The sequence below is a fragment of the Monodon monoceros genome, unplaced genomic scaffold (genome assembly GCF_005190385.1).
Source record: "Monodon monoceros isolate NGI ecotype Baffin Bay Population unplaced genomic scaffold, NGI_Narwhal_1 Super_Scaffold_1, whole genome shotgun sequence".
NCBI classification, from domain to species: Eukaryota; Metazoa; Chordata; class Mammalia; order Artiodactyla; family Monodontidae; genus Monodon; species Monodon monoceros.
This window is the reverse complement of record NW_021703765.1, coordinates 52782944-52807039: the sequence shown is the minus strand read 5'-3', so window position 1 is coordinate 52807039 and position 24096 is coordinate 52782944. Positions and strand designations below refer to the sequence as shown.

At 39.2% G+C, this 24096-nt stretch overlaps 1 protein-coding gene across 1 annotated transcript in view; it reads left to right on the top strand.

The window, feature by feature from the left end:
- Window positions 1-24096, top strand: part of MYOM1 (myomesin 1) — a 143520-nt gene that overhangs the window by 52717 nt on the left and 66707 nt on the right. Inside the window, exons 11-14 of the mRNA XM_029226169.1 lie at window positions 4272-4413; window positions 6869-7068; window positions 9228-9284; window positions 22033-22157. Coding sequence (XP_029082002.1) covers window positions 4272-4413; window positions 6869-7068; window positions 9228-9284; window positions 22033-22157 — 524 coding nt within the window. The remainder of the gene's footprint in view (window positions 1-4271; window positions 4414-6868; window positions 7069-9227; window positions 9285-22032; window positions 22158-24096) is intronic.

Sequence of the window (24096 nt, the reverse complement as noted above, 5' to 3'; positions counted from 1 at the left end):
CATGTTGCCTGCAGAAGCTCAGGGGTTCTGGTACTAAAAGGAAACAGGAGGAATGGATACTAGGGAGAGACAGCAGTCTATATACCACACCAGTACTGAACAATAACAAATGATCATTGAATTCTGCCACGGATTCACAACTGATAAAGATGCACGGATATCTATGCCAGCTGAAAAATGCGGCAGACTTCCTCCTGCACAAAAGCATTTGGGAAAAGTCGGATCTTGTGAGGGGAAAAGAGGGGTAGCCCTCTGGGTCAGTTGCAGTAAAAATGGACACCCTGGAAGTTATCAGCAAGTATGTTTGTTTAAACAAAGCACCCGGATAGACCTGGCCAGATGATAACTGAAAGCAAACTGAGTCTGCCTCTGCTCTCAGTCTGACCTGAACCAAAGAGTATCTCTGGTGACTCAAGAAACACTTAAATTATGCCTTGAGGATTCCCTTTGTGGACTTTTTCTGGGAACTCTGACACAGTCCAGGGTTTCCTCAGCAACATTTCTCAGTGCCCACATCCAGAATCGTGGCTCTCTGCAGGTTGAGGCCAGACTTCAGATGACCAACCACAGACAGGGGGAAGGGATTGAAATTTATCATTAAGCCTGTTTTCATATCCACAAAATAAGGGAAGATTCTAAAATGTATCAGATACTGATGTGAGAGAATTGAAAAGACTCATGGGGAAGACAAAATTGCAAAGACAAATTTCCGAAATTGAGTTGTGAATTTAACTTTTAGAAAAAGATTTCCCCTGTAAGTTTATTTTAAATGATATATTTTAGATTCTTTTAAAAAAATCTTTATTGAGATATAATTACACACCATAAGAGTCAACCATGCTTAGTGGACAGTGCTTTTCAGAATATTCAGAGCTGTGCACCCACCATCTACAATCCAGCTTAGTACATCCCCTTCACCCCAAAGAGGCTTCTTGTGCCCCTTCCCCACTCCCATCCCCAGTCTAGCTCCCAGACAGCCACTAATCTACTCCCTGCCTCTATAAACTGTCTTTTCTGAACATTTCTGGATATAATATGTGATCTTTTACTTTTGTCTTTTTTCATTGAGCCTATGTTTTGAGGTTTTTATGTTGGTACTTTGTTCCTTTTTATTGCTGACTAATATTGCAGTGTATGGATATGCCTCATTTTGTGTGTCCATTCACCAGTTGATGGACAGTTGGATTGTTTCCACTCTCTGACTGTTATGAATAATGCTGCTATGAACATTTGTGTTCCTATTCATGGACCTAGGTTTTCACTTCTCTTGGGTAGATAGCTACAAGTGGAACTGCTGGGTCGTATGTTAAATTTGTGTTTAACTTTTTGAGAAACCGCCAAAGTGTTTTAAGTGACATTTTATGGTGTTTTTTATTTTAAACTTTGAGCTGCATGAGGCCATTTCAATGCATTTTTTAGAGCTCTGGTATTTTGCTGCTTAGAAAATAGCTTCTGAACCAGAATGATCAGTGTAGAAAGCACCATATGTCTGCAGAAACACATTCCAGAGCTGTACATATTTGGCCAGTTTTTTATTACATACATAATATGTGTTCTTTCTGAAAAACTAGATAATATAAATAAGAAAAAAAGAAAAGCCATCGTAAGTCTAACATCCAGAGATACCTGAAGTTATCATTTTATCACATATTCTTCTAGACTTTTATATATTCTTTCCTCCCCTTCCCACACACATGGCAGGGAGGAAAGAAAGATGATACAGTGATAAAGGATGGGATATAAATGTCATGAAAAAAGAATTACAAATGAAAAATAAATTATGAAAAAGTTTTCACTAGTAATCAAATCAATAAAATTAATCTATCACACTGAAAAGATTTACAAGGTTTTAATATCCACTGGGATGAAGGAATGGAGGGGCCAGCACTCCCACACATTGCTGGTGAGTGTAAATCGGTTTAGCTTTGCTCAGGGTGTTTTGCCACTATGTATCAACTGTGCGCATTTCCCAACGATTCTAGTTCTAGGAATTTAAGTGGACAAAGCTGAAAAAAATGTTTGTTTGGGGGAAAATATGGAAGGAATCTAGATATCCACCAATGGGAACTGAAAATAAAGTATAGTAAATATTCCATATAAACACACAAATACTGCACAGTAATGAAAACTAATGATGTATACTTACTAATATGAAAATATATTTTAAAAAACCCAGTTTACATGAAACTATATAGTCCAATCCCACTTTTATTTAAAAAACAATCACTTTTTTAAAAAATTGGAGTATAGTTGATTTACATTGTTGTGAAAAACAATTACTTTTGAGTTTATAAATATAGGGGAAAAAATCTAGAAAAATCTAGGCAAATACGTTAGTATTAGTAATCTCTGAGTTATGGAATTAAGAGGGATTCTAACATGTATTTTTTATTACATATATGTTACAAGCAGACACTACTTTTATAATAAAGATAAACAATAAAATTACTTACATTTTGATAAAAGTTATTAAACAGCCTGTGTCAGAGGTCAGAATATAAAGAGTAGCAGGCTAATCTTCGGCCTAATTAATCAAAGATACAAAAAGTTTGACTATTTGGAGGGTTGGGAGAAGGGCAGAGGCTAAGGAGAGGATTGACGCTGCCCAAGTGGGTACTGTGGGCCAGACGCTCTAGCAGCTGCTGGGAGCCAAGAGCACAAGTGTGAAGCAATACAGCATGGTATTTGGATTTGGCTTCCAGCGGCTGCTATACAGAACCGTGTTGTGAAAGATTGTCAAGTCCACATGGCAAATGGCATATTCCAAGCAATTTTATAGAAATGCTGAGAAATGGCTCCCTAAATGTCTGCTGTCTGCCAGGCTCTGTTACATACAATGGATTTATCTATCAACACCAACGTTGCTGGTTGTTACATTATGGGCTTTTTGCTAAAAAGGGACATGGCTAGAGGTTGCCAGCTGTCCCTCTCACAGCTGAGCAGCTATTAGGTCTGTTAACTTCAGCATCTCCACCTCCATCCTAGCTCTGCTCCACCTTCACCATCAGCAGAACTTCTCCCCACCATCCAGTGCTCTGAAAGCCTAAAAGGAAAAAAGTTTCTCCCCACCAAAATGCCCATTTGCCGTTGTGTGGCATGCAGGAATTCTGCATTGTTTTAGGCATGATGATTTGGTTACACTCTCCTATAGCACTTACGCAGGAGATATTATCCTGCAGGTTCATGGGTTCATGCCGGTTCATGGGGCAAGAAACAGAATGTTCAAAACCAAACTGATTTAAGATCTTCACAGATAATGCACAGCCCTGTTAGCAAATGTTTCAGTAACTTATAAGAGTTACAGAAGTGTAGATCATAGGAAAAGAAAGTGTTTATTTTTCAGTCAACAAGAGTGTTTTCGCCGGGTGAGTGGCTCCTACATGTCTCAGCCTCCTCTCCTACTAATTCCGGTTGTTAAAGGGTTGACCAGATGTCAAGTGGAATTGGCAAATGTGGTTCCCCTCCCCTTGGGACTGTGACTCTTATCTTAATCATTTTCACTTAAAAGGCTACTATGGGGTTATTTTCATTCCCCTTCCTTTCCTCCTAAAAACACCCCTGTGTTACTAATTCATCTGTGCATACACTGCTGAGGGGACCACTGTCAGAGGATCCCAGTTCATGAACAGTCACTGAACTCTGTTTCTTGTATAGTCTCGGACTTTTACTAAACTCAGATAAACTAAGCTCAGATGTGGCTATTTCATCAGAGTTACTTTCACAAGGATCTTCAGCTTGGGAACAAACATTTAATTAAAATGAATGTTTTTGTTTCTCTTCCAAAATGGTGGTCCCAGCATAGGGATGGGCAAAGCTTCTTGGTCCTTCTTCTCTTGTGGATGTATCTAGAAGGTAACAGAAGGGGCTGTTTGTTCCCCTTTGGAGCCATTCATAGTTTCCGAGTAACACTGCACAATAATTATATTAAGAACAGACTTCCTGACATAACTTACATCAGACTTTTCTGATAGCAGTCCTCAACATGTCCTTATTTATTTTCTTTTAGAACATTTTGGGCAGGCAAGGGCCATGAGGCAGAGGTCATGGGTCCTTTTCAGAGCCCTTCCTAGCGTAATGTTCCTTCTACTGATGGTGAAAAGCACACATTGTTATTTTGGTAAGCAAATTACAAAATTGAAGATTGCTCGACTGGGACCAAAGATATAGCCACTGCGGTGGTGTGGTAAGAAATGTCTGCACTAAGACCTTGGCCTTTGGGGCTGACAGAGCACATCTGAGAGGGTTAACAGGATCCTTCTGTATCCCCACAGATGCTGATGCAGAGATTGAAGGAGCCCCAGCCTCTCCCTTGGATGTGGTGTCCTTGGATGCCAACAAAGATTATATCATCATCTCTTGGAAACAGCCGGCTGTGGATGGAGGGAGTCCTATTCTGGGATATTTTATTGATAAGTTAGTACTTAGTCTAACTTCAGTTAGAGTGATTTGGCCATAGAGACACATGCTTGATTTCTCCCACCATTTCTAGGTGAAGTGTTTTCTTTACTGTTCTCTCCCTCTTTTCTTTGTGTCTCTGTCTCTGTCTGGTGTGTATGTATATATATATGTGTATATACACATACCTACCTGTTTACCTAAATTCCAAAGATAATCCTTGAATTGTACTACCAACCCAAGTCACTAATTTGGCGAGAATATTATGAATTTGTTCACCTAATAGAGGCCACTTTAGAGATGAAATAGCTGGTATTCAATATGCTTAATGTCCATATTATTAGTATGTCAGTAATTTAAGAATATTAAGTAATTTAAAGAATAGTACTCTAAGAATACTAAGAAAATCTCATTTATATCACAGGATTCAAGTCTGACAAAGAAATAACAAATATCCGTAGTATTAAACTGTTTTATCTACAAATCGTTGCTGTTTACATTCTCCAAAACTTAGAGGCTTTATATTTATAGTAAATGGGTCTTACATATGAATTATCCAGTGAGCTTGGCCAATTTAGAAACAAATTTAGATTATTGACCTAAATACATTATTGTCTGACTTAGTTTCTTTTCAGATAGTTGCTCCAATTCTCTTCCATTTTTGAGTAATAAACCCTGACTGTAAACCACTAGGGGCAGATAATCTATGCCACTGTAGTATGACAGGTTTGTACCAAGGTGGATTAAACTTAATATTTATAGCAGTAAGTAAGTATATGCCTACTGGGCTCAGTACCAACCAGAGAAATATTTATAATAGATTATACTTTATTTATAACTGTACACTAAATGTTTCCACGTTATTTCATCATTGAATAATGATGAACTGTGAAGTTTTAGATATATTCTTTTTTTAAAAATATGCATCTGTATTTTAATTAAAAACATAACTATCTACCTTTGTAAAAGTATCCCTCTATGTAAATGCACCGTTTTTTACAAATCTAGTAAGATTCTTTTTTTTTGAATTTTATTTTATTTATTTTTTTATACAGCAGGTTCTTATTAGTTCTCTATTTTGTACATATTAGTGTATATATGTCAATCCCAATCTCCCAATTCATCCCAACACCACCACCCACCCCGCCATTTTCCCCCTTTGGTGTCCATATGTTTGTTCTCTGCATCTGTGTCTCTATTTATGCCCTGCAAACTGGTTCATCTGTACCATTTTTCTAGGTTCCACATATATGCGTTAATATATGGTATTTGTTTTTCCCTTTCTGACTTACTTCACTCTGTATGACAGTCTCTAGATCCATCCACGTCTCTACAAATGACCCAATTTCGTTCCTTTTTATGGCTGAGTAATATTCCAATGTATATATGTACCACATCTTCTTTATTCATTCGTCTGTCGATGGGCATTTAGGTTCCTTCCATGACCTGGCTATTGTAAATAGGGCTACAGTGAACATTGGAGTGCATGTGTCTTTCTGAATTATGGTTTTCTCTGGGTATACGCCCAGTAGTGGGATTGCTGGGTCATATGGTAATTCTATTTTTAGTTTTTTAAGGAACCTCCATACTGTTCTCCATAGGGGCTGTATCAATTTACATTCCCACCAACAGTGCAAGAGGGTTCCCTTTTCTCCACACCCTCTCCAGCATTTGTTGTTTGTAGATTTTCTGATGATGCCCATTCTAACTGGTGTGAGGTGATACCTCATTGTAGTTTTGATGTGCATTTCTCTAATAATTAGTGATGTTGAGCAGCTTTTCATGTGCTTCTTAGCCATCTGTATGTCTTCTTTGGAGAAATGTCTGTTTAGGTCTTCTGCCCACTTTTGGATTGGGTTGTTTGTTTTTTTAATATTGAGCTGCATGAGCTGTTTATAGATTTTGGAGATTAACCCTTTGTCCGTTGATTCATTTGCAAATATTTTCTCCCATTCTGAGGGCTGTCTTTTTGTCTTGTTTGTAGTTTCCTTTGCTTTGCAAAAGCTTTTAAGTTTCATTAGGTCCCATTTGTTTATTTTTGGATCAAAAAAGATCTTACTGTGATTTATGTCAAAGAGTGTTCTTCCTATGTTTTCCTCTAAGAGTTTTATAGTGTCCGGTCTTACATTTAGGTCTTTAATCCATTTTGAGTTTATTTTTGTGTATGGTGTTAGGGAGTGTTCTAATTTCATTCTTTTACATGTAGCTGTCCAGTTTTCCCAGCACCACTTATTGAAGAGACTGTCTTTTCTCCATTGTGTATCCTTGCCTCCTTTGTCATAGATTAGTTGACCATAGGTGCGTGGGTTTATCTCTGGGCTTTCTATCCTGTTCCATTGATCTATATTTCTGTTTTTGTGCCAGTACCATATTATCTTGATTACTGTAGCTTTGTGGTATAGTCTGGAGTCAGGGAGTCTGATTCATCCAGCTCTGTTTTTTTCTGTTTTGTCCATCACTCTCTCTCCCTTAGGTGTGAGGTGGGCACAGACAGCTGGTCTCAGTGTAATGACACACCTGTGAAGTTTGCTCGTTTCCCAGTCACTGGATTGATAGAAGGTCGTTCTTACATATTCCGAGTTCGAGCTGTGAACAAAACTGGAATAGGCCTCCCCTCTCGTGTTTCCGAGCCTGTGGCTGCTCTGGATCCAGCTGAGAAAGCTAGACTTAAAAGTAAGTATTTTTCATTTTTCAGGATCATCTTGAATTTTTTTTATATGCCTGAAATAGATCCTATTGCAAGGTGATTTCTCCACTCTCCACTAGAGGGAGAAGAGAATAAGAAATCCTTTACTGATCAGAAAAATCCAGGGGAAAAAAAGACAAAAACAAAAAAGTATTTGTTTTTTGACTCATCTGTTCACTAAGGGCTTTATTTTATGTTATTTTTATTTGATTCAGAAAACTTTGCCTAATTTGACTGAGTTACAGGCATTGTGTTTGAAATGAAATATGAATACCAAAAGGCTGGAGAGCTTTTTTTTTTTTTTTTTTCATTTTATTAGCACAGTTCAAATATACTTTTATTTCTGGTTCATTTTCTTAAAATTGTAAGGTAGTTTTCTTAATCTTGAATTTATCCCTTAGAGCATTAATACTCAACACTGTGAATTTCTTTATATCAAAGGAAAAACACATTTACGACACATCGTGTCTGATCTGTACTCGTGTTTCTGTGTTAGAGTCAAAAATAATCTTTTCATATATTTAGCCTCCAAGTCTCAATGTCAAAATTGTGGTACATGGGGCTTCCCTGGTGGCGCAGTGGTTGAGAATCTGCCTGCTAATGCAGGGGACACGGGTTTGAGCCCTGGTCTGGGAAGATCCCACATGCCGCGGAGCAACTAGGCCCGTGAGCCACAACTACTGAGCCTGCGCGTCTGGAGCCTGTGCTCTGCAACAAGAGAGGCCACGGTAGTGAGAGGCCCGCGCACCACGATGAAGAGTGGCCCCCACTTGCCACAACTAGCGAAAGCCCTCGCACAGAAACGAAGACCCAACACAGCAAAAATAAATAAAATAAATTAATAAACTACCCCCAACATCTTCTTTAAAAAAAAAAATTGTGGTACATGAATTATGCTCTGCATTTGTTTCATAGGAACCAATACAGCATCCTTAATAATAGGGACCTTAAAGTGGCATTAACAGAATTGTTGGAATTTCACATTTCAGTCTATACCAGATTTCTCAACCTTGGCCCTATTGACATTTTAGGCCAGGTAATTCTATGTTGTAGGGGGCTGTCCTGTGCATTGTAGGATGTTTAGCAGCATCCCTGGCCTCTACTCGCTAGATGCCTATGGTCCCCCCACTCCCTTCTCCCCCCCTCCCCCCCCAACCCCCATCATGACAATCAAAATTGTCTCCAGACATTATCATATGTCCCTGGGGGGGGCAAAATCACCCTAGTTGAGAACTCCTGGTCTATGCCATTTATAACATTTTCAGTGTTATTCTTGACCTTAAGTACATGTAGTGGCATCATAAAAATCTAAGTAAAATAATGTCACCTTCTCTCTGGAGACTTTTCTAATCAGGCTCCCTGATTACTCTCCAATCACTTTTCACCCACTGTCCAACTTCTCTCCCTCTTTCCTAATTCCATCTCATACTTTCATTTACTCCTCTTTAATAACTTTCAATGAAAGTAAGATTTGTTGGGATTGAAAATCAATTATCTTGCTTGTTACCTTTCTGGTTTTGCACACACTCTGGTGAAAAGTCCCTCACTTGAAGCAGGAGTTGAATCATTCTCTCTTTCTGATGTCTTTCTGATATCACAGAAATGAATTTCCTCTTTAACTTTATACTGCCTGTCTCACTCATTTTCCTTACTCGGGATCTAAACTGCTTTCCTTTGTAAATAACACTTTCAAAATTAATGGAAAGAAATCTCTTTCGTTGAGCTTTACTGCAGAATCAGCGCCCCTCTCCCCTTTCATCTTCATTATTACATAAATAACAGCCTGGCTTACAATTGTTCCTGAAAGGTTTCTCCCAATTAAATGCTATCTCTCAAGAAGGGTGAGAGAGCCTATGTGTTTCAGGAGATACATGGGGAACAGTGTATGAACACAGGCTGTTTACCTCGCCTGTGTCAGTACAGTTCCGGAAACGTGGAATCTAGCAGATTGTGAGTTGTTTGAGAACAGAGACTATGCCCCCTCTCCCCAAAATACCATGTGCATGCTTGGTAAGACTCACTAAGAAGGTACATAAGTAAACTAGTAACAAACCCATTTGGGACTAATCTGGCCAGTTTACCAATTTCTCAGTGCAGCTGAACTGCATTTGTGAATGTTTCTGATTTTTGTATTTATCTCTGTCAGGTCGCCCTTCAGCACCCTGGACTGGACAGATCATTGTCACTGAGGAGGAACCGACAGGTAAAAACCACGTTTTCCCCAGACAGTATTGCCAGTGCTCTGCTATGCAGTTTGGCTTTTGTTGTGAGGCTACAGTGTATATTATTTAAGTGTTTTGGAAAGAACATTCTCAAATATTTGGAGATCATGAAGTAACTTATGTTGTCAGAGAATCGCTTTTTTTAAGAGCTTTGTTGAGGTATAATGACATACACTAAACTGCATGTCTGTAAAATGAGCAATGTGATAAATTTTGCATGTGCAAACACCTGTGAAACCATCACCGTGATCAAAATAATGAACATATTCATCACCCCTAAATTTCCTCATACCCCTCTGTAATACCTCCCTCCTGCCCCTTCCTCATCTCCAGACCATCACTGATCGGCTTTCTGTCACTATCGTTTGTGTTGTCCACAATTTTAGATCAATGGAATCATACTCATTTTTGTCTGGTTTCTTTCACTCAGCATAATTATTCTGAGATTTATCCATATTGATGCATGTATCAGTTTATTCCAACTTATTTATACCTTCACCATTGAAACCTTCTATGAACCTCCTTGTTAAGTGTTTTTGTGGACATACACTTTCATTTCTCTTGGATAAATACCCAGGGTTTGAATGATTAGGTCATCTGATAGGTGTTTGTTTAATTTTTAAAGAAATTGCCAACTGTTTTCCAAAATGGTTGTACCATTTTACATTCCCATCTGCAGTAGTCCAGAGTTTCAGCTGCTCCACACTGTAACCAGTTCGTGGTATGGTCAGTGTTTTTAATTTTAGCCTTTCTCATTGGTGCATAGTGGTGTTTTGTACCATGGTGGTATTTCATAGTAGGTGTATAGTGGTCTTAATTTGCACTTCCCTTATACTGTTGAGCACCTTTTCATGTGCTTATTTGCTATTTTTGCATCATATTTGACATCTTTGCCAAATCCAAGTTCATTCAGATATTCTCCCTTTTTTTTTTTTCTAGACATGTTATAGCATTAGCTCTTATATTTCAATCTATGATCCATTTCAAATTAATTATTTCTATATTGTGTGGATTAAGGGTCTAAGTTATTATTATTTTGCATATGGCTCTCCAGTTATTTCAGCAATATCTGTTGAAAAGATTATTTTCTTCCCATTGAATTGCCTTAGCACCATTGTCCAAATCAGTTGATTGTATATTTGTGGATCTATTTCTGGAATCTTTATTGGTCAATTTTATTTTCTCTACACCAGTACCACACTGTCTTGATTACTGTAGCTTTTATAAGCTTCATGTTTTTTTTAAAGCTTCACAGTTTTGCAATCAGGTAGTATAAGTCCTCTAATCTTTTTTTTTTCCCCCACAGTTGTTTTGGCTGTTCTAAGTCTTTGCATTTCCATGTAGAATTTAAAATCAGCTTATCAATTTCTTAAAAAAAAAAACAAAAAACCCTGCTGGGATTTCATTTGAGTCTTTTATTCTTCATGATTTTCTATCTACTCATTCTATCAATTATTTTATTTAATTATTTTATTTAATTTATTTATTTTTGGCTGCGTCGGGTCTTCGTTGCTACGCAGGCTTTCTCTAGTTGTGGCCAGCGGAGGCTACTCTTCGTTGTGGTGCGTGGGTTCCTCATTGCGGTGACTTCTCTTGTTGCAGAGCATGGTCTCTAGGCATGCGGGCTTCAGTAGTTGTGGCTCGCAGGCTCTAGAGCGCAGGCTCAGTAGTTGTGTCGCACGGGCTTAGTTGCTCCGCGGCATGTGGGATCTTCCCGGACCAGGGCTTGAACCTGTGTACCTTGCTTTGGCAGGCAGATTCTTAACCACTGTACCACCAGGGAAGCCCCTCTATCAATTATTGTTAAAATAGTGGTGACATCTCCAACTAAATGGTGGATTTAAATGCTTCTTGTAGTTTTATCAGGTTTGGTTTCATGTGTTTTGAAGATTTGTTATTAGATGCATAAATATTTTTATTGTTATATCCTCTTATGCACTGACCACTTTAATATTAGGAAGTGACTCCTTTTATCCACGGTAATACATTTTTGCTTGGAAATCTGTTTTGTCTGATATGAATATAATGACCCCAGCTTTCTTTTGATTAGTGTTAGCATGACATATGATTTCCTTCTTTTTACTTTTAACCTATGTGTCTTTGTATTTAAATCATGTTTCTTGTAGGCAGCATATAATTGGGCCTTGCCTTTTTATGCAATCTGGTAATCTTTACCTTTTAATTGGGGTGCTTGAGCTATTTACACTTCATGTGATTATTGATATGGCTGCATTTAAATCTACCATCTTGCTAGTTGTTTTCTATCCGTTCCATCTATTTGTTTGCTTTCTTTTCCCTCTTTCTACATTCTTTTGGATTAAATATCTTTTATTATTCCATTTTACCTACGTTATCTTATTAGCTATAATTATTTTTTCTTTTATAGTAGTTTGGAATTTATAATATACATCATATGACAATGTACCTTCAAGTAATATTATCCTACTTCACATGTAGTATAAGAACTTACAGCAGTATCATTCCATTTACCCCTCCTAGCCATGGTGGTGTTGTTATATATTTTATTTGTTTATATATTATAAACTCTATGATACGATGTTATTATTTTGGTTCAAACAGTCACAAAGCTTTCAAAGAAATTTTAAAAGTACGAAAAATGTTTTCAGTATTCACTCACATTTTTACCATTTCTGTTGCTCTTTATTTCTCTGTGTAGATGTGGATTTCCATCTGATGTGATTTTCTTTCCACCTAAGGCATTTCCTTTAATATTTCTTGTAGTGCAATCCTGCTGGTTACGAATTATTTTATTATTTGTATGTTTGCGAGAGTCTGTATTTCGTCTTCATTTTTGGACTATATCTTCACCAGCTATAGAATTCTAGGTTGACAGTCTTTCTTTGGAGGTTGGTCCATTGTAATATAGGTCTGCACTGTAAGAATGACTGCTATCATTTTTTTCCCTGTCATTCTTATTTGTGTTTTTCTGTATGTAATGTATTTTTTTTCCCATGTCTGCTTTTAAGATATTCCCTTTATCACTGGCTTTAGAAATTTGATTATGATGTGCATTTGTGTAGTTTCCTTCATATCATGTGCTTGGCGTTTGCAAGTTCCTTGAATCTGTGTATTTATGGTTTTCATCAGATTTGGAAAATTTTTTTCACATTATTTCTTTAAATATTTTTTTCTGTACTCCCCTCTCTCTTCTCTTCCTCAGGAACTCCAATTACATGCCTCTTGAAACCAAAGCTCAGTGATGCTGTGCTCATTTTTCCTATCAGTCTTTTTTTCTTTCCGTGTTTCATTTCTTTCTGTGTTACTTTCTACTGCTATGTCATTACTTTCATTATTCTTCTCCTCTTTAGCCTCTAACCTATTGTGAATTCCAGGCAATGTATTCTTTGTAAAAGACTTTGTAGTTTTCATCTTAGAAATTAATTTGTATTATTTTAATATTTTCCATGTCTTTAATTATCATCTTTAATCTTTAGCCTCTTGAACATATGGAATACATTTATAATAACTTTATGTCCTTGTCTACTATTCTATCATTTGTGACATTTCTGGTTTTGTATCATTGATTGATTTTTCTCCTCATCATGGGTTGTATTTTCTTGCTTCTTTGCATACTTGGTGATTTGTTTTCTTTTTTTTGGCTGTGCCTCATGGCTGTTGGGATCTTAGTTCCCTGACCAGGGATTGAACCCAGGGCCTCAACAGCGAGAACACTAACCACTGGGCCACCAAGGAATTCCCTGGTCATTTTTTTTTTTAACATCTTTATTGGAGTATAATTGCTTTACAATGGTGTGTTAGTTTCTGCTTTATAACAAAGTGAATCAGTTATATATATAAACATGTTCCCATATCTCTTCCCTCTTGCATCTCCCTCCCTCCCACCCTCCCTATTCCACCCCTCTAGGTGGTCACAAACCACCGAGCTGATCTCCCTGTGCTATGCGGCTGCTTCCCACTAGCTAGCTATTTTATGTTTGGTAGTATATATATGTCCATGCCACTCTCTCACTTTGTCACAGCTTACCGTTCCCCCTCCCCATATCCTCAAGTCCATTCTCTAGTAGGTCTGTGGCTTTATTCCTGTCTTACCCCTAGGTTCTTCATGACATTTTTTTCTCTTAAATTCCATATATATGTGTTAGCATATGGTATTTGTCTTTCTCTTTCTGACTTACTTCACTCTGTATGACAGACTCTAGGTCCATCCACCTCATTACAAATAGCTCAATTTCGTTTCTTTTTATGGCTGAGTAATATTCCATTGTATATATGTGCCACATCCATTCATCCGATGATGGACACTTAGGTTGTTTCCATCTCCTGGCTATTGTAAATAGAGCTGCAATGAACATTTTGGTACACGACTCTTTTTGAATTATGGTTTTCTCAGGGTATATGCCCAGTAGTGGGATTGCTGGGTCATATAGTAGTTCTATTGGTAGTTTTTTAAGGAACCTCCACACTGTTCTCCATAGTGGCTGTACCAATTCACATTTCCACCAGCAGTGCAAGAGTTTTCCCTTTTCTCAACACCCTCTCCAGCATTTATTGTTTCTAGATTTTTTTTTTTTTTTTTTTTGCCATGGCTCACAGGCCTAGCCACTCCGTGGCATGTGGGATCTTCCCGGACCGGGGCATGAACCTGTGTCCCCTGCATCGGCAGGCGGACTCTCAACCACTGCGCCACCAGGGAAGGCCCGTGTTTCTAGATTTTTTGATGATGGCCATTCTGACTGGTGTGAGATGATATCTCATTGTAGTTTTGATTTGCATTTCTCTAATGATTAATGATGTTGAGCATTCTTTCATGTGTTTGTTGGCAGTCTGTGTATCTTTTTTGGAGAAATGTCTATTTAGGTCTTCTGCCCATTTTTGGATTGGCTTGTTTGTTTTTTTGTTATTGAGCTGCTTGTAAATTTTGGAGAGTAATCCTTTGTCAGTTGCTTCATTTGCAAATATTTTCTCCCATTCTGAGGGTTGTCTTTTGGTCTTGTTTATGGTTTCCTTTGCTGTGCAAAAGCTTTGAAGTTTCATTAGGTCCCACCTGTTTATCTTTGTTTTTATTTCCATTTCTCTAGGAGGTGGATCAAAAAGGATCTTTCTGTGGTTTATGTCATAAGAGTGTTCTGCCTATGTTTTCCTCTAAGAGTTTCATAGTTTCTGGCCTTACATTTAGGTCTTTAATCCATTTTGAGCTTATTTTTGTGTATGGTGTTAGGGAGTGATCTAACTCATACTTTTACATGGACCTGTCCAGGTTTCCCAGCACCACTTATTGAAGTGGCTGTCCTTTCTCCATTGTACATTCCTGCTTCCTTTATCAAAGATAAGGTGACCATATGTGCGTGGGTTTATCTCTGGGCTTTCTATCCTGTTCCATTGATCTATATTTCTGTTTTTGTGCCAGTACCATACTGTCTTGATTACTGTAGCTTTGTAGTATAGTCTGAAGTCAGGGAGCCTGATTCCTCCAGCTCCATTTTTCGTTCTCAAGATTGCTTTGGCTATCCGGGGTCTTTTGTGTTTCCATACAAATTGTGAAATTTTTTGTTTCTAGTTCTGTGAAAAATGCCAGTGGTAGTTTGATAGGGATTGCATTGAATCTGTAGATTGCTTTGGGTAGTAGAGTCATTTTCACAATGTTGATTCTTCCAATCCAAGAATATGGTATATCTCTCCATCTATTTGTATCATCTTTAATTTCTTTCATCAGTGTCTTATAATTTTCTGCATACAGGTCTTTTGTCTCCTTAGGTAGGTTTATTCCTAGATATTTTATTCTTTTTGTTGCAATGGTAAATGGGAGTGTTTTCTTGATTTCACTTTCAGATTTTTCATCATTAGTGTATAGGAATGCCAGAGATTTCTGTGCATGAATTTTGTATCCTGCTACTTTACCAAATTCATTGATTAGCTCTAGTAGTTTTCTGGTGGCATCTTTAGGATTCTTTATGTATAGTATCATGTCATCTGCAAACAGTGACAGCTTTACCTCTTTTCTGATTTGGATTCCTTTTATTTCCTTTTCTTCTCTGATTGCTATGGCTAAAATTTCCAAAACTATGTTGAATAAGAGTGGTGAGAGTGGGCAACCTTGTCTTGTTCCTGATCTTAGTGGAAATGCTTTCAGTTTTTCACCATTGAGGACGATGTTGGCTGTGGGTTTGTCATATATGGCCTTTATTACGTTGAGGAAAGTTCCCTACTTTCTGCAGGGTTTTTATCATAAATGGGTGTTGAATTTTGTCGAAAGCTTTTTCTGCATCTATTGCGATGACCATATGGTTTTTCTCCTTCAGTTTGTTAATATGGTGCATCACATTGATTGATTTGCATATATTGAAGAATCCTTGCATTCCTGGAATAAACCCCACTTGATCATGGTGTATGATCCTTTTAACGTGCTGTTGGATTCTGTTTGCTAGTATTTTGTTGAGGATTTTTGCATCTATGTTCATCAGTGATACTGGCCTGTAGTTTTCTTTCTTTGTGACATCTTTGTCTGGTTTTGGTATCAGGGTGATGGTGGCCTCGTAGAGTGAGTTTGGAAGTGTTCCTCCCTCTGCTATATTTTGGAAGAGTTTGAGAAGGATAGGTGTTAGTTCTCCTCTAAATGTTGGATAGAATTCGCCTGCGAAGCCATCTGGTCCTGGGCTTTTGTTTGTTGGAAGATTTTTAATCACAGTTTCAATTTCAGTACTTGTGATTGGTCTGTTCATATTTCCTATTTCTTCCTGATTCAGTCTTGGCAGGTTGTGCATTTCTAAGAATTTGTCCATTTCTTCCAGGTTGTCCATTTTATTGGCATAGAGTTGCTTGTAGTAATCTCTCATGATCTTTTGTATTTCTGCAGTGTCAGTTGTTACTTCTCCTTTTTCATTTCTAATTCTATTGATTTGAGTCTTCTCCCTTTTTTTTCTTGATGAGTCTAGCTAATGGTTTATAATTTTGTTTATCTTCTCAAAGAAACAGCTTTTAGTTTTATTGATCTTTGCTATCGTTTCCTTCATTTCTTTTTCATTTATTTCTGATCTGATCTTGATTTCTTTCCTTCTGCTAACTCTGGGTTTTTTTTGTTCTTCCTTCTCTAATAGCTTTAGGTGCAAGGTTAGGTTGTTTATTCGAGATGTTTCCTGTTTCTTAAGGTAGGATTGTATTGCTATAAACTTCCCTCTTAGAACTGCTTTTGCTGCATCTCATAGGTTTTGGGTCATCATGTCTCCATTGTCATTTGTATCTAGGTAGTTTTTGATTTCCTCTTTGATTTCTTCAGTGATCACTTCGTTATTAAGTAGTGTATTGTTTAGCCTCCATGTGTTTGTATTTTTTACAGATCTGTAATTGATATCTAGTCTCATAGCGTTGTGGTCAGAAAAGATACTTGATACAATTTCAATTTTCTTAAATTTACCAAGGCTTGATTTGTGACCCAAGGTATGATCTATCCTGGAGGATGTTCCATGAGCACTTGAGAAAAATGTGTATTCTGTTGTTTTTGGATGGAATGTCCTATAAATGTCAATTAAGTCCATCTTGTTTAATGTATCATTTAAAGCTTGTGTTTCCTTATTTATTTTCATGTTGGATGATCTGTCCATTGGTGAAAGTGGGGTGTTAAAGTCCCCTACTATGAATGTGTTACTGTCGATTTCCCCTTTTATGGCTGTTAGTATTTGCCTTATGTATTGAGGTGCTCCTATGTTGGGTGCATAAATATTTACAATTGTTATATCTTCTTGGATCGATCCCTTGATCATTATGTAGTGTCCTTCTTTGTCTCTTGTAATAGTCTTTATTTTAAAGTCTATTTTGTCTGATATGAGAATTGCTACTCCAGCTTTCTTTTGGTTTCCATTTGCATGGAATATCTTTTTCCATCCCCTCACTTTCAGTCTGTATGTGTCTCTATGTCTGAAGTGGGTCTCTTGTAGACAGCATATATATGGGTCTTGTTTTTGTATCCATTCAGCCAGTCTGTGTCTTTTGGTGGAAGCATTTAATCCATTTACATTTAAGGTAATTATCGATATGTATGTTCCTATTACCATTTTCTTAATTGTTTTGGGTTTGTTATTGTAGGTCTTTTCCTTTTCTTGTGTTTCTTGCCTAGAGAAGATCCTTTAGCATTTGTTGTAAAGCTGGTTTGGTGGTGCTGAACTCTCTCAGCTTTTGCTTGTCTGTAAAGGTTTTAATTTCTCCATCAAATCTGAATGAGATCCTTGCTTGGTAGAGTAACCTTGGTTGTAGGTTTTTCTCCTTCATCACTTTAAATATGTCCTGCCAGTCCCTTCTGGCTTGCAGAGTTTCTGCTGAAAGATCAGCTGTTAACCTTATGGGGATTCCCTTGTGTGTTATTTGTTGTTTTTCCTTTGCTGCTTTTAATATGTTTTCTTTGTATTTAATTTTGATTAAATTAAATATGATTAATTTTGATTAATCATTTGATTAATCAAAATTAATCAGTTTGATTAATATGTGTCTTGGAGTGTTTCTCTTTGGATTTATCCTGTATGGGACTCTCTGTGCTTCCTAGACTTGATTAATTATTTTTCTTTCCCATATTAGGGAAGTTTTCAACTATAATCTCTTCAAATATTTTCTCAGTCCCTTTCTTTTTCTCTTCTTCTTCTGGAACCCCTATAATTCGAATGTTCGTGTGTTTAATGTTGTCCCAGAGGTCTCTGAGACTGTGTTCAGTTCTTTTCATTCTTTCTTCTTTATTTTGCTCTGCAGTAGTTATTTCCACTATTTTATCTTCCAGGTCACTTATCCGTTCTTCTGCCTCAATTATTCTGCTATTGATCCCTTCTAGAGTATTTTTAATTTCATTTATTGTGCTGTTCATCATTGCTTGTTTCATCTTTAGTTCTTCTAGGTCCTTTTTAAATGTTTCTTGCATTTTCTCTATTCTATTTCCAAGATTTTGGATCATCTTTACTATCATTATTCTGAATGCTTTTTCAGGTAGACTGCCTATTTCCTCTTCATTTGTTACTTCTGGTGGGTTTTTATCTTGCTCCTTCATCTGCTGTGTGTTTTTCTGTCTTCTCATTTTGCTTATCTTACTGTGTTTGTGGTCTCCTTTTTGCAGGCTGCAGGTTCATAGTTCCTGTTGTTTTCGGTGTCTCTCCCCAGTGGCTGAAGTTGGTTCAGTAGGTTGTGTAGGCTTCCTGGTGGAGGGGACTAGTGCCTGTGTTCTGGTGGATGAGGCTGGGTCTTGTCTTTCTGGTGGGCAGGTCCATGTCTGGTGGTGTGTTTTGGGATGTCTGTGGACTTATTCTGATTTTAGGCAGCCTCTCTGCTAATGGGTGGGGTTGTGTTCCTGTCTTGCTAGTTGTTTGGCGTAGGGTGTCCAGTAATGTAGCTTGCTGGTCGTTGAGTGAAGCTGGGTGTTGGTGTTGAGATGGAGATCTCTGGGAGATTTTCGCCGTTTGATATTACGTGGAGCTGGGAGATGTCTTGTGGACCAGTGTCCTGAAGTTGGCTCTCCCACCTCAGAGGCACAGCACTGACTCCTGTCTGCAGCACCAAGAGCCTTACATCCACACGGCTCAGAATAAAAGGGAGAAAAAGTAGAAAGAAAGAAAGAGGATAAAATAAAATAAAATAAAGTAAGGTAAAATAAAATAAAGTTATTAAAATAAAATAATAATTATTAAGAAAAAAAATTTTTTTAAGTAAAAAAACCCAAAAAAAGGACGGATACAACCCTAGGACAAATGGTGAAAGCAAAGCTATACAGACAAAATCTCACACAGAAGCATACACATACACACTCACAAAAAGAGGAAAAGGAGAAAAAATCCTAAATCTTGCTCTCAAAGTCCACCTCCTCAATTTGAGATGATTTGTTGTCTATTCAGGTATTCCATAGATGCAGGTACATCAAGTTGATTGTGGAGATTTAATCCGCTGCTCCTGAGGCTACTGGGAGAGATTTCCCTTTCTCTTCTTTGTTCGCACAGCTCCCGGGGTTCAGCTTTGGATTTGACCCCGCCTCTGCTTGTACGTCGGCGGAGGACGTCTGTTCTTCGCTCAGACAGGACGGGGTTAAAGGAGCCACTGATTCTGGGGCTCTGGCTCACTCAGGCCGGGGGGAAGGAGGGGCACGGAGTGCGCGGCGAGCCTGCAGCAGCAGAGGCCAGCGTGACGTTGCACCAGCCTGAGGCGCGCCGTGCGTTCTCCCGGAGGAGTTGACCCTGGATCCCGGGACCCTGGCAGTGGTGGGCTGCACAGGCTCCCCGGAAGCGGGGTGTGGAGAGTGACCTGTGCTCGCACACAGGCTTCTTGGTGGCGGCAGCAGCAGCCTTAGCGTCTCATGCCCGTCTCTGGGGTCCGCGCTTTTAGCCGCGGCTCGCGCCTGTCTCTGGAGCTCCTTTAAGCAGCGCTCTTAATCCCCTCTCCTTGTGCACCAGGAAACAAAGAGGGAAGAAAAAGTCCCTTGCCTCTTCGGCAGGTCCAGACTTTTTCCCTGACTCCCTTCCGGCTAGCCGTAGTGCACTAACCCCTTCAGGCTATGTTCACGCCGCCAGTCCTCTCCCTGCGCTCCAACCGAAGCCCAAGCCTCAGCTCCCAGTTCCGTCCATCCGGGTGCGTAAGCAGACAAGCCTCTCGGGCTGGTGAGTGCCGGTCGGCCCCGGTCCTCTGTGCGAGAATCTCCCCGCTTTGCCCTCTGCATCCCTGTTGCTGCATTCTCCTCCGTGGCTCCGAAGCTTCCCCCCTCCGCCACCCGTAGTCTCCGCCCGCGCAGGGGCTTCTAGTGTGTGGAAACCTTTCCTCCTTCACGGCTCCCTCCCACTGGTGCAGGTCCCGTCCCTATTCTTTTGTCTCTGTTTATTCTTTTTTCTTTTGCCCTACCCAGGTACGTGGGGAGTTTCTTGCCTTTTGGGAGGTCTGAGGTCTTCTGCCAGCACTCAGTAGGTGTTCTGTAGGAGTTGTTCCACTTGTAGATGTATTTATGGTGTATCTGTGGGGAGGAAGGTGATGTCCGCGTCTTACTCTTCCGCCATCTTCCCCTAGATCCTCCATTTTTTTTTTTTTATGACATGCCAGACATTTTGAATTTATGTTGTTTGGTGTTGGATATTTTTTTATGTCTATAAATATTCTTGAGCTTTGTTCTGGGGAAACAATTTGATTCTTTCAAGGTTTGCTTTTGTTTGGTGGAATCAGAGCAGCCTTTAGTGTAGCCGTAATTTGGCTGAATTACAGAGGTAGTACTTTTCTGAGTGCTCTACCGGATGCCCCATGAGTTAGGAGATTTCCAGTCTGGCTGGTGGGAAGATGAACTCTCCCAGGTCCTTTGAGAGCTTTGAGAATTTTTCCCTCCAGTTCTTTTGTGTGGGTGTTCCCGGCCTCAGGTGCTTTCCTTGTATGCGTGTGCTGATCAATACTCAGGTGAATACTCCAAAGGGACCCCCTCAAGTCTCTGAAGCCTTTCTCTCTGTGAAGCCTTTTCCTCCCCATGACTCTCTCTGTGCACACTTTGCCCTCCCTGGAATTACAGCTTCTTCTCCTCCACTCAGGGAGACTGCCAGTCTCCACCTGGGTTTCTCTTCCTGAGCTGCTGCCTTGAAACTCCCTCCAGACAGTAAGCTGGGACAGTGGTAGGGCTCATCTAATTTTCCAGCTATGGGGTATCATTGTCCTATGATGACTGATGTCCAATGTCTATAAATGGTCATTTCATATATTTTGCTCATTACTTTACTTGTTTCACATGGAAGGGCCACTCCAATGTCAAGAACTGTGGAGGGTCTGAAACATCACCCTACTTACGAGCCAGCAAGTTTCATAGCAGTTTCATAGATGCTGACAAAAGGCATGAGACTCCCGGGTCTGAGAGAAAGGGCTCTGTTACCCACAGCACAGCGGACAGCATGAGCTTCGTGTTCTCACTGGTCCCCCTGCTTCCCTGAGCCCCACAGGGCGATGTGGAGCCACACATGTGGACGCTGCCCATGCAGAGATCTGCGTCACAGCTGAGAAAGCTTGCCCTTAGGAAACCCCAGTCTTACAAGGGAGCTGCTCACCAACCTACTCAAAGTTTCTTGGAGAAAGACATTATCTTTACTATTCTGGTCAGAAACAACTCTCTGACCTAGAGGATATACTATTTCTATATTCCAAGGTTGTTTGCCACCCAAGCATACTTGAAAAGATATTCTGTCAAAAAGCTGATTTAAGATACGCAGAAGGGCTTCCCTGGTGGCACAGTGGATAAGAATCCACCTGCCAGTGCAGGGGACACAGGTTTGAGCCGTGGTCTGGGAAGATCCCACATGCCGCAGAGCAACTAAGCCCGTGTACCACAACTACTGAGCCTGTGCTCTAGAGCCTGCCAGCCACAACAAGAGAAGCCACCGCTCTGAGAGGCCCACGCCCCACAATGAAGAGTAGCCCCCGCTCGCCACAACTAGAGAAAGCCTGCACGCAGCAGCAAAGACCCAACGCAGCCAAAAATAAAATAAATTTATTTTAAAAAAGTAAGATGTGCAGAAAACATAACTTGTATCATTGCTACTGTTTTTCAGGACTGTAAGGAAATTAAAATTGTCAAGCAAAGAAAGTAAAATTGTGGCTTTGAATGAATAAATGAATGAATGAATGAAAGTTTTAGGAGGAAGTTTAGAGACAAGGTACTTCTTTTTACTGTGGAGCAGTAATTAGCTCTTCCTCCCTCTGTGACTCTTGAGTGCCCTGGGCTTCCCCAGTGTGTGCCCCTCACTATTCCCTGTTGTTTTTCAGAGGGTATTGTTCCCGGGCCCCCCACAGACCTCTCTGTCATCGAGGCCACACAGAGCTACGTGGTGCTGAGCTGGAAGCCCCCCCGTCAGCGTGGCCATGAGGGCATCCTCTACTTTGTAGAAAAGGTAAGACTCTGGGATCGACATTATACCTCTTTAACACTTCTTCAAGTTTTCTTTAAGGAAGTAGAGATTAAATTTCTATTGTGTCCTGAACTTTTTAAACTCTTATAAACTGTAAACAATTTCTATAGAAAAATGTGTATCACACAGAACTTTGCCTTAAAGTTCAGGGGGTTTATGGATCCCTGAGGGTCACCCATAGACTCCTACAAGGTCCACAGACCCCAACTCATAACCGTTCTAAGAAGAGAAATGTTCCTGAAACTGTAGATTGCCTCTGTGACACTGTTTTCTTGACACTTTTTCTGTCTCCCTTGCCCTAGAAATGCCTTTTCATCTCTCTGCACTTGTCCTTCTGCAGGAAGGGTAGATGGGCGAGAGGAATAGAAGATACAATACTTTCAAATGGCTGCGAGAGTGAAGACAGAAAGTCCTCACATGCTCCCTCGAGCTTGGCTGGCACTACTCTAAGTGCCGGTGGGAGGGTGGGGTCAGGGGTTACAATCAAGAAAGATACTGGCTAGTTCTTTCCCTCAAATATCTTACAATTATATTGTAGTTATCTTGGAGGGCAGCATACAATGAAGGCCTAAAATGGGTGGAATGATGAGAATTACATGTGAATCTATCCTATACCCATATTTGAGGGGAGTTCTAATAAGTATTTATGCTGAGAAAATGGAGAAAAGCAAGACCTGGACAAGACATTATCTGGGGGAGCTACCCCAGCTGCAAGTGCACAGGGGAGCACCTGCCAGGCAAGGCACAGGGCCCGAGGTGGGCGGAGGAAGTCCGCGCCTAAAGGGAACATTGGTACTGGAAAAGGGCATTTAAAGAGAATGTGCTGAAACTGAGGTTCAAAATCCATTGTTAAGAAGGTTTTGATTAGGATATAATTGAAAAAAATTAAAATAAGTTTATCTTATCTTGTATGTAAGAACATTTTTATTGGCAGTTATGCACCACTTTTTAGAACAATGAATGAAACAACTGTTTGTACTTTTTTGTTATACTTTATTTTTATAAAATTCTGTGATAGCATGTTAAGGTATCATTTACATTTTGCTTTCATAGAAAAATCATAGAAAAGGTCATTTTTTTTTGCAAAAATATTATGGAGCTCAATTAATTTTCCTAGAGTCCTCTCTTTTACCTTTAATGCTACTCTGATCATTCAATTTCAGAACACCTATTAGATCACCTTCCCTGACAATTATTACAAGAGAATAGATATCATAGGAATATAGGTGTAGGCAAACATCTGCAAATTAGGTAACAACATAAAAGCAATATTCGACTATCTTTATGGCCTTTTAATTATTTCTGATTAGCAGCTCTTGAGAAAATTATACTGGAGCTAAAAACACTAGGGTCTGTGGTTTCCCTTTATTAATTATTATACTTTTCTTTGATGAGGACATTTAACTCACATCTTTGAGGAGCTTTCCTCACTTGCTTCTTATCCCTAACAAATCGGTAACAATAAGTGGATCATCTCTTCAACGTGTAATATGGACATCTTCAAAGAAATTCTGATTTTATCAAAATAATACTAAAAATTTTTATTTTTATTAATTTTTATATTTTCTAGATATTAGCTTCAAATAAAATATAACTTGAGTAGCATTCTTGATTAAAAATTTTTTCCCTCAATTTTTTTTAATAGAGGACAAGACAAAGAGTGATAAACATTCACTTCCTGTGGTGTTTAATACACCCTCCCCAGTGAATCCTTTTGAAATGCTCCACATGAAGACAGTTCTGAATAAGCTCTGTGACAGTAATTACCACCTTTCTTAGAATAATGACACAGTAAGAACCTACTACCAAGGCCTTTTCTTGAGATGAGTCAACTTTAGCTTCTGTTGAGCATCTCCTCTGGTCACATAAACTCGAATTTCTCCACGAAAGTCTGTCACCTTTCCAGGCCTAGATACGTGAG